The sequence below is a fragment of the Budorcas taxicolor genome, chromosome 11, assembly GCF_023091745.1.
Source record: "Budorcas taxicolor isolate Tak-1 chromosome 11, Takin1.1, whole genome shotgun sequence".
Classification (NCBI taxonomy): Eukaryota; Metazoa; Chordata; class Mammalia; order Artiodactyla; family Bovidae; genus Budorcas; species Budorcas taxicolor.
Window position 1 is genome coordinate 43,659,885 of NC_068920.1, and position 10,440 is coordinate 43,670,324.

The following is a 10,440-nucleotide window of genomic DNA, read 5'->3' on the forward strand; positions in this document are numbered from 1 at the left end:
GGCACTTTGCTCCGTTATAATAGAAAAATCAACTATCAATCAACCATCAACTCAGAGATAACCACTGTCAATACATTAGTTATATTTGTTCCAAGCGTGTGGTTATGTTTACCTCCAACAAAACAGGAACTGCAAAGCACAAACGATTTCAAGAGGAAAGCGCTGACGGAAGTCGCTAACTACCTAGATACAAGCTGAAGCTATAAATAGGCGGACGGGCCAGGTTAGGACCTGAAGGAAGCCGGCTGTGTTCACTCTAAGAGAGCGTGGAACCACGTCTCTATGGTTGTTCCTGTGCCGGAACACAAGGATACACTCTCTCCTTCTGCGGAACTCTATGGTCAGAGGACGCTTCTGTGACCCCGGAGGCAATCCGGGGGAGCAGGAACGGCAAGATGGCGGCGCGAGCGGTGTTTGGGGCCCTGGGCCGGCGTCTCTGGCAGGTAAGGAGCGCGCTGCGCGGATTAGGCGGCCTAACAGGGACAGTTACCATTACGTCTGATTGCCACTTGTCATTCTTCCCATCTTCCGCGATATTTATTTCGCACCTTGACCCGCTGTTTGGAAGAAGGTGGCGAGAAAAGGGCTGATTTTATGTCTAATTCTCTCAGGATAAAACAGAAGTTAATGAGTCAGGGCAAAGACAGGAACGAGAAGAAGAGTAGACTATCAGAAGTGGAAAGGATATTGGACAGCAAATGTTGCAGACCCCGCCTTTCACGTTTGCGAAATAGGCTCAGAGAAGTCAGGAAACTACACCTCGCGAAAATTTGGTAGCTTGAGAGTTTAGACGCTTCTCACGGAATCAGATTGAGATACCTTCCTGATACCCAGGTTTCTGAGACTCAAATGACAGTCGCTGAAGTCAGAGGAGTGAGCTGAATATCCTCTGCTGGGTTTTTTGGAGAAAAAGCAAAAAATTCAGGCAGCGGTTCTTATTTGGCTTCAGCACTCCTCTACTCTTCAGGAGAATGGATACATTCTCTCCTAATGTATATAGCTGCGTCCCTTCACTGTTACCTGAACTGTCACAACATTGTTAATCGGCTACACCCCATACAATAGAAAGTGTTTTCTTTTTTAAAATAGTTAAGGACTCCAAAGAGCTTTGAGTTTTGTGTTGGTTTTTTTTTTTTTGAGTTTTGTGTTTTTTGAGCTATCAATTTTTTAGCTTATTGGAAAATACAACCTAGAATGTTAAAAATCCTTAATTAAAAATAATACAAAAACTCATTACATGTTAACATAATTAGCAATTTTATGAAAAGCAACTAGATTTTCCAAAACAAATTGAGAGAGAGGAGTGGCATGTTTTATGTTTTTGCAAACCTCTTTAATGTCTGGCTTAATAGAAAACAGCTTCTCTAGCTGCTTCTGCAGTCTCTTACTATGTCAGAGGTCATACAGTCTCTGGAAAACTTCACTGTACTTTGGTGCGAGACCAGAGTGGAAAAGTTGAAAATACCATCTTACTGTTATTATAAAAAATAAGTTTAGCCTCGGGAGCCGCCTCTCAAAGTGTCTCAGAAGTCCCTCAGAGGTTCTTAGACCACACTTTGAGAACCACTGTCCTTAAGTCAGGTAGCGTTAGAGGTTGAAATTTTGAATTATTTTTAAGACACATTTACTCAGAGCAGAGGCTCCACTCCCTCAAAAAAAGAAAGGAAAGAAAAGGTAAGAACTTCTTAAGGTTCATTTGTGGATGTAATAGCAGTTTAGGCTTGAGATTTTAAGAACAGAAGTGTCATATTCCTTAGACCTGTGGTCCTTCAGCACAACTGGATTGTGGGCTCATTAGCCCACAGACATGGGAGGCAGTTTTCTCTGTGAGTATGTGTGCAGAAAGGCCTGTACCTCTTACCAGCTGGTGGTATTGTGCTTGATTTCCTCTTTTTTGTTTTTCCCCCTTTATCCAAGGGAGACTATGAAAGTTTTGATTTGCCTCCTTGTTCGGTAAAGACAGCTACAAATAGGCATTCTTAACAACTTTGGTGACCCTCCATTGTTTTAGTTTTGTTTGTACTAAACTGGTATTCTCAACTTTGAAGTGTTTTTAAGGATCTGTTAAGCTTCCAGTTTCTCAGGTTGCACTTTTAAATCTCAGGAAAGCTTAGGGGAAAAAAAAAGGCAAGTGTCAGATTATGTGTTACATACAGTAAGATAGATTTCCTACAACCGGAAGTTTTGTTCCACCAGGGGGAGCTGATAATAAAGGATTTGGGAAGGCTGGATTGTTGCAGTATGAGGCACAGTAGTGATAGAAGATGGGTGTAAATTCCAATGTGTATTTCAGTTTATTTATAAGCTAGTTGTTATAGCTAGTTACTTATAAGCTAGTTATCCCAGCCAAAGCAAGAAATAAATATGCTGGAAAAGGATGAAAGCTTCAAGAGTACTTTAGAATTCTTGATGCTAAGATGCTAAGTCATTCAGTCGTGTCCGACTCTGTGTGACCCCATAGACGGCAGCCCACCAGGCTCCCCCGTCCCTGGGATTCTCCAGGCAAGAACACTGGAGTGGGTTGCCATTCCTTCTCCAGTGCATGAAAGTGAAAAGTGAAAGTGAAGTCGCTCAGTCGTATCCAACTCTTAGCGACCCCATGGACTGCAGCCTACCAGGCTCCTCCGTCCATGGGATTTTTCAGGCAAGAGTACTGGAGTGGGGTGCCATTGCCTTCTCCGTTAGAATTCTTATTCCAGCCCAATAAATTATAAAGACATTTTTTCTTAATGCTCAAAAATATCTAAGTAAAATATGTATTATATTGAAATACATTTAGTCTGCAAAAAATAATGGTCAAATGAAGTCACATGTTTTCTTCCTTAATATCTACATATGTAATTCATAGCTATTCACGTGAGAATTGCTTGTTTTTAAAAAATTCCTGCTCCTGAGATTTAAAAGATATAGCCTGTGGTATTTTGAGAGTCCTTTTTGATTATCAGCTCTGTTATCAACCATTGTCATCTTTTTTTTTCCTAATGAAGCCTAATTTGACAGTTTAGTTACCCTAATTGTTTGTTTTGTTTGTTTAGTTCCTATGTCGTGTCTCTTTTGTCACCTCATGAACTGTAGGCCGCCAGACTCCTCTGTCCATGGGATTTTCCAGGCAAGAATATTTGAGTGGGTTGTTATTTCCTTTTCCAGGGGATTTTCCCGACCCAAGGATCTCCTGCATTGGCAGGTGGACTCTTTGCATTACGCTATTTGGGAAGCCCCAGTTACCCCAATATCTTCATCTAAAATAAAGAGAAAACCTGTTGTTTGAAGTATTCTTTTGGGTTATAATGGAAACAATGACTGGTTTGGAAATTGACTTCAATTCTAATACACATCTCCCTTTTTTTTAAGGGTTCAAGGAATTTTTCTGTAAGCAGTTCTAGGAGCAGTATAGCCAAAAACGATGGCTTTCTTCTGTAAGTATATAATTGGATTTGCTAAATTGATAAGAAAATAGACTCTTATGCTGTTTTACTTAGATTTCTCTTTGTTTCCACACATAGCAGCACCAGTATGAAGTGGGTACAGTTTTCAAACCTACACGTTGATGTCCCCAAGGATTTGACCAAGCCTACGGTATGCACTCCCTATTTCTTGGCATAAGAAGCTACATTAGCGATAAATTTTCCTCCTTATTTCATTTGAGGCTGTTTCCCAAAGACTTTATGAATAAAAACATGTGTTCTAGAATACTGGCAGGCGCACAGTGAGCCTGAGGAAAGTATTCTCTGATGTCCCTGAGTGCTTAGGGTCGCTTTCAGGCTGTCAAGGTAAGAGCTAATTGAACAAATTATTTACCCCAGATAACTGTGGGAATGAGCAGTCTTTTACTTTTAGCTCAGTACAGTGTGCAGAGTTGTCATAATCAGTGATGCTGAATACTTGGTATTATAGTATAGAAGCATTTTGTGTGTGTGTGTGTGTGGCCTTCAAGTCTTTATTTTCATTTTAAGACAGTAAGTCTGGGCCTGGACAGTGCTTTATTGTTCACAGTGAGCATTATCACAAGCAATCCAGGAGCATCTGTGTAACCTTGTTTCCTTTAATTGAAAGTCATGGTTCCATCAACCCAGTTTTTTGGTTATTTGTAGTTTTTTTATAAAATCCTTACAAGTTCTAAACCAAATGCGTGCAGTCCCATCCATCAAAAATAATCCCCTTTAACAGTTTGGCATGAATCCTTCTAGACCTCTATATATAATCATCTATGTACACCACACACACACCAAACTGGAATTGTGATATATCTGATAGACTGCTGGTTCAGTGTTTTCACTTAATAGCATATATAAATGCCGAGTCTCCAGATGCCTGCATGAGCCAGGCCTGTATGGAAAGGTGACAGGGTGGCCACAGTGGCAGGCTGTGCCCTTTTTAAGCAAGACAGCTGCTACTTGCTGTAGCCACTTGCGTTATGTGGAAAATCAGATCTAGTGATGTCATATTGTCTACATTTTCCACACGAAATGAAATTCCAATATTTATGTGAAATCTTTTGATTTTTAGTATTTGTAACAGATTCAACATATCTTTAAAACCCTATAGAGACTGGTCATTACAGATCTTAGGGCCATATTCCCCCTCTGTTGTCCCTTCACTTAAGGATAGTATGTGAGTATTTTCTGTTCTTCCAACAACCATATTTGGGGGTACTTGCCAGTGAGTATCTAGTTTCCTGGTGAATAAGTAGATCTACTTTCAGGGGCAAAGTGATTTAACTCTGAAACATCGGATTAGTAATATAAATTATTGGTTTGATGGATGAATGAAGCGAGGGTAATTTACCTCTTGGAAGAAAGTCAGAGATGTCAAACCCATTATTTCTAAGATCTTTAAGTATTAAGATAGAAGAGGTAGAAGTTAAATGTACAGTCATTTTAATTAGAAATGAGTCATTTTTCTATTAGGGCAGGTAAAATGAACGTGGACAAACCTAATAAAAAGAACATGAGTAGCAATAGCTCGCTTTTGTTTAATGATGTTTATAATTTATAAGCACTTAAATCTGTGCTTTCTTATTTGTTCCCAGCAGAAATGCCATGAACTATAGCACAGGTATTGTCCTATTTATATATAAGAAAACTAAAGTGCAATGAGGTTAGTGTATGACTTGCCTGTTGTCATTCAGCTTGAAATGGGAGAGTTTACTTCTCAGTCCAGTTCTTCTGATCAGGCTAGTTTTATTAACAAACCCCTAAGTCCTTTCCTGTTGTTTATTTTGGGTTCAGTAACTTAAGCTAAAGGGTTCCATTGGTGATTTTGTAGGTTGCTTGAAAATCCTTTTGATTCAAACTGTATTATAACTGATTCTTAAGGGTCATTCTAGAGTCTGAATGTAGTCGTATCTAGATATTTAAAGATACGTTTTTCTCCCCACTTACTAGTAAACTGTGAAGTTGTTCAGTTGAGGATAGTATTTTAAATTTTCCAGTATAAATATTAGAGGAACCATGACTGAAGGTTTTCTTCTGGATTTTAAAATTGCAGATAACCATTTCTGATGAACCGGACACATTATATAAGCGCCTGTCAGTTTTAGTAAAAGGCCATGATAAGGCTGTATTGGACAGTTATGAATATTTTGCAGTGCTTGCTGCTAAAGAACTTGGTATCTCTATTAAAGTGTAAGTATGATATTTCTTAATCTGACCCGTTAGCAGCTATAACACAGTCAGGAAAATGGTGCCAGTCCCAGCTAGGTCTGAACTCTTAAAATGGGACAGAAACTCATGATGGAGAGAGTTGAGGTTTGTTATTCTAAGCAGAATCATTCCTTCCTGTCTGCCAGAATTTTAAAATACTAGAATGAGTGAACAAGGAAAATGAAGGAATCCTTTCTCTAGAAATGGCATAGACATAGGAGTCCCAAGAAGCCTGTGTGTCTGGAATCTCCATGGGGCAGGGAGGTGGATTAGGTGAACACGCAGTTTTTCAGACCTGTTGGATTTGGTGATCTTTGCTATTATATCCATTGTTTTAAAACTGCCTTAAGAAACATCACAACCCAATACTTCGATGCATGAGCAGAGTGAGCCTCATACGGCCTTAAAGTCTCTGCAGGGTCAAGTGTAACTACCTCCTTTATGTTGTCATCCGCTCTCTGATGCTGAACGAGGCCCATTTGGAGCTTTGCCAGTCTTGCCTTCTAACAAAACTGAAGGAACATGCACGTTTACTGTAACAGACTATAGTTTGTGCTTACCAGTGTATCTGTAATGCACACAGCAGATACCACAGCTGTGTCCAACACACAGTGCTGCTCCCCCAGCTCATACATTTGGTCTGTGCAGGTCCTTAACGGTATGAAAGCTAGAGACGCGTGTGTGCGCATGAGCACTTGCATGCCAAGGCTTGTTTTTTGGGTCTGTGGCAAATGTTCCTGTTGCTGTCTGTGGGTTTATTTTGGCCTGAGCTTTATGGCAGCAGTTGTTAGAGATGACAATATTAACAAATGGAAGTTTGTAAATGATATTTAATGCCTATAATTGAGCATGAGCCTGACCTACAAGATTGCGGAATCATGCTTTGATAGCAGTGACTCAGGTTTTAACATCACTTAAGTGTGTTGCTTTGCCCATTAATTTTCCAGACATGAACCTCCAAGGAAAATAGAACGATTTACTCTTCTCAAATCAGTGCATATTTTCAAGAAGCACAGAGTTCAGTATGAAATGAGAACACTTTACAGATGTTTAGAGGTGAGTTTATTTCAGATATTCAGGCTTTTTTTTTTTTAATGTCCCAAATTTCACATGAGCACATCATAACTTTCCTTTAACTTTGCCTGTGGGCTTCCTTTCAGTCAGTCCATGTCCAATAGTTATAGAGAAGATGAGTGGTTTTTGTGTTTATGGAAGAAACGTGATAGAAAAATATTCAAGTAAAGCCATCTTTCAGAGTGTGTTTGCTTAGTCACTCAGTTGTGTCCAACTCTTTGTGATCCTATGGACTTGTAGCCTGCCTGGCTCCTCTGTCCATGGGTTTCTCTAGGCAAGAATACTGGAGTGGGTTGCCATGCCCTTCTCCAGGGGATCTTCCCAACTGAGGGATTGAACCTAGGTCTCCTGCATTGCAGGTGGACTCTTTATTGTCTGAGCCACCTTTTTGGAGTAGTTCAGACTTTAACTCAGGAGTACACGTTATGTTGACTAGTATTTTTAACAAGAAACTGCAGGCAATTTTTTTTTTTAATTATTTGGCTGTAACAGGTCTTAGTTGCAGCATGCAGGATCTTTCATTGTGGTGCTCAGGCTTCTCTCTAGTTGTAGCGTGGTCTTAGTTGCCCTGTGGCTTATGGGACCTTAGTGACAAGGATCGAACCCACATCCCCTGTGTTGGAAGGCAGATTCTTAACCACTGGACAGTCAGTGAAGTCCGTGTTGACTGATTTTTATACACTAAGCTAGCGTTGGAATAATTTTGCTTATATTTCAGAAACTCAAGCTAAGTTTTCACACAACTCTAATAATTCTTTTCTCATCCTCACTGAATTCTCCACATCCATGATAGCCAACATTAAGGTTTTTCATTCATTGATTATCATTCATTTGTGCAGCCACGCAGGTCAGCACAGTCCCGTGGTTGAGAAAAGCATGGGATCTGGGGTCAGACAGCCAGGTCCCAGCACTAGCATTTGCTGGCTGTGTGACCTGTGCCTTACTTAAGTCCTTCATCTTTAAATTGGAAATAATAATGGGGCTCATCTCTCAAGGTTAATGTGAGGATTAAATGAGATATTTTCTAAAGCACTTAGACTATTTTGTCACACAATAAATGATTGTTAAATGTTATTAAAACAAGTGCTTGTGCATCTTTTATGTGAGAAGCTCTGTACTAGGCATTGTATTAAGACATTGCCCTACCCTTAAATGAAAAAGAAAAATCCACAATTTTATTCACCTCGCCATAGAGCATACAGAAAATCTTACATTGTCTTATAATTTAGTTTTTTGTTTCCTTTTGAGTTGTTTTGTGACATTCTTGTGCTGTTGTTGATACCATGTTTGCCATCTGGGTTTCATGGAGCCCTGACATTAAGGCATTTGGGAGTAATGTTTCCCCAGTTCAACCAGAGGATCTACACTTTTTTCCTATTAAATTGGGATTCTGAAAATTTCACCGATAAAGAAATGACTGCTGATTTTACCCCCCCCAAAAAAAAAACTTAAAATTTCTACTTTAACAGCATAGCATGAACCAATTTCATGTTTGAAATTTTAGTTAGAGCATCTCACTGGAAGTACAGCAGATGTCTACTTGGAATATATTCAGCGAAACTTACCTGAAGGAGTTGCCATGGAAGTTACAAAGGTATGGCTTGAATTTCTCTCTCAGTTGCAGGGAGATCTGTATTGTTGTGTGGATACATTGCCGCCTGATTTCAGCTGCCCTGGTGGAGGGGAGGACCTGGAGGGAGACTTGTCCCAGTGGTTGGGCTCTCTGCCCACCCCACCCCCACCGCGCCCCCAGAGCGGTGGGGGCAGCTCAGCAGACTGCAGCCCACATCCTCCCAGAGCAACTTCTGATGCCTCCCTTCCTCTCAGCAGTTGTCTCAACACAGGTTCCACATTGATTGGTGGTCCCTGGAGATCACTGAGGAGCCGCAGATTATGGATGTGAGCGTTTATCTTCCATTGAGTTTCCTTCTCTTTGTTTCAGAGTCCTGCAACAAGATGAGGGGGTAAAAGAAAAAGGTCAGAGGCCTTGAGGGAAGAGAATGAATACATTCAGTTTGTGGCTAAAGAGTTCAGTTAAGTGCATTATACTATAATTTTGTTTTTCTCTCTAGACAAGATTAGAACAGTTACCAGAACACATCAAGAAGCCAATTTGGGAAACAACACCAGAGGAAAAAGGAGACAGCAAGTCGTAAAGTCCCACAGTGACCACTTGTGCCAGGATGTGGAGTGAACATGTCAAGTGGAGGGACCCTCCAATGAGAACTATTTCAGGTCTACCCGACTGCTCTCCTGAGGTCACATAGCCTGATCAGTGTAACTCGGGGGTCAGAACTTTACGATACACTGGCCTGTTGTGCAAGAACCACTTTATCTGCTCTTTTGTAAGCCTCATGTATTTCAGTTCTGATTTTAACAAATACGAGCAAACCATTTGGACCACTCTGTGCCAAAACAGGGAAATTGACATTTTATTATTCTACTGTTGTTATTAGTTTGTACTGATTGTGATTTCTGTCTTTTCATTCATCTAAAAATGAGTGTTCCACATACTCCTCCCACACATTTTTTTTCTTTTGAGGGACCTAAAAGGAACCTTTGGTTAATTAAACATTGAGCAGTTTGAGATTTGGTACTTACCTAGTGTAGGCTGGCATATGATAGTTTGGGATGGTGACCTCCAAGTTTTGCCTCATGTGAGCATTACGTTCTTAAAAATGGATGTACTTTGCATCAGATCAAGCATGTTTGTGGCTTGCGCTGAACCCCTCTGGGGCTGCCTGGAAGGGTCACTGTGATGGAATTTCAGCTCTCGAGAAATCACTGATTATTGGTTCCTTCATCCTGTAATTCATTTATTCAGTAAGCTTTTCTTTTGTTAGGTTTGCACCCAGTACTGTAGTAAATACCAAAAATTGAATAGCAATAATGGCTTTCCAACATTGTGCAAGGCACAAATAAATACTTTTCCTTATTAAGGTCCATGCTGGTAAGACCTCTTTCTTTTGGTGAATAGCACTCTTTTTGTTTGGAGATGTCTACTTTTCCATGAAATTAGATAGCAGTAAAGAGCTCTGAAAGAGGCAGGATGACAGTGGGTTGAGACTATTGGTGTATCAACCCCAAGGGACTGGTTCGTTTCCTTTTTACAGAAGAATCGGGTGCTTGTCTTGTGGTTTCCTTCTCATCTTTGGGGTAGTTTGACTTCTCAGTTTTCCCCCCTTAAACTGGAGTCCCTGTTCTCTTTCCCTGACCTGCTATCAGGTATGAGTGTTCTGAATGCACACTGCTTACGTATCAGACTTACATTGCTGTCATTAACTTGAAAAGAATTACAGCCTTGTCCGCCAAGACCTCATTCTGTTTTCACCTCAGTTGTGGACTGTCATTCACAAATGTATAAAGCATGATTACCCTAGGAATAAGCCTCAGGATTAAGAACTAATCAATGAAACAGAAGCAATATAATAGTAAATATACATAACAAAGCAGCCATTGTGGCTCATTTTCACTATAAAAAGATTCTTTAAAAATAAATACAGACCCACATCTCACCCTTTTTGGTGCTTTTATTACAGACTATCAATCAGTCACATAATTATAGTAGGGTGACGTGCACCCTCGCCTCTGGTGGCTCTCCTTTAAAGGTATACTTCCATTTCCAACTGTTTTCAGACTAAAGTAGCCTGTTAAACCAGATTACTTAGCTCTTCACATTACATATTAAAATCTCATTTTAAGATAAATACAGAGATAAACTACA

The 10,440-nt window shown here is 40.1% G+C and overlaps 1 protein-coding gene across 1 annotated transcript; it reads left to right on the forward strand.

The window, feature by feature from the left end:
• Positions 1-386: 386 nt before the first annotated feature.
• On the forward strand, positions 387-9,653 carry MRPS10 (mitochondrial ribosomal protein S10). Its single transcript, XM_052648881.1, has 7 exons — positions 387-443; positions 3,352-3,416; positions 3,504-3,576; positions 5,488-5,624; positions 6,590-6,698; positions 8,221-8,310; positions 8,789-9,653. The coding sequence occupies exons 1-7, from the start codon at positions 396-398 to the stop codon at positions 8,870-8,872; spliced, it is 606 nt and encodes a 201-aa protein (XP_052504841.1). The 5' UTR covers positions 387-395; the 3' UTR covers positions 8,873-9,653.
• The last annotated feature ends 787 nt before the right edge of the window (positions 9,654-10,440 follow it).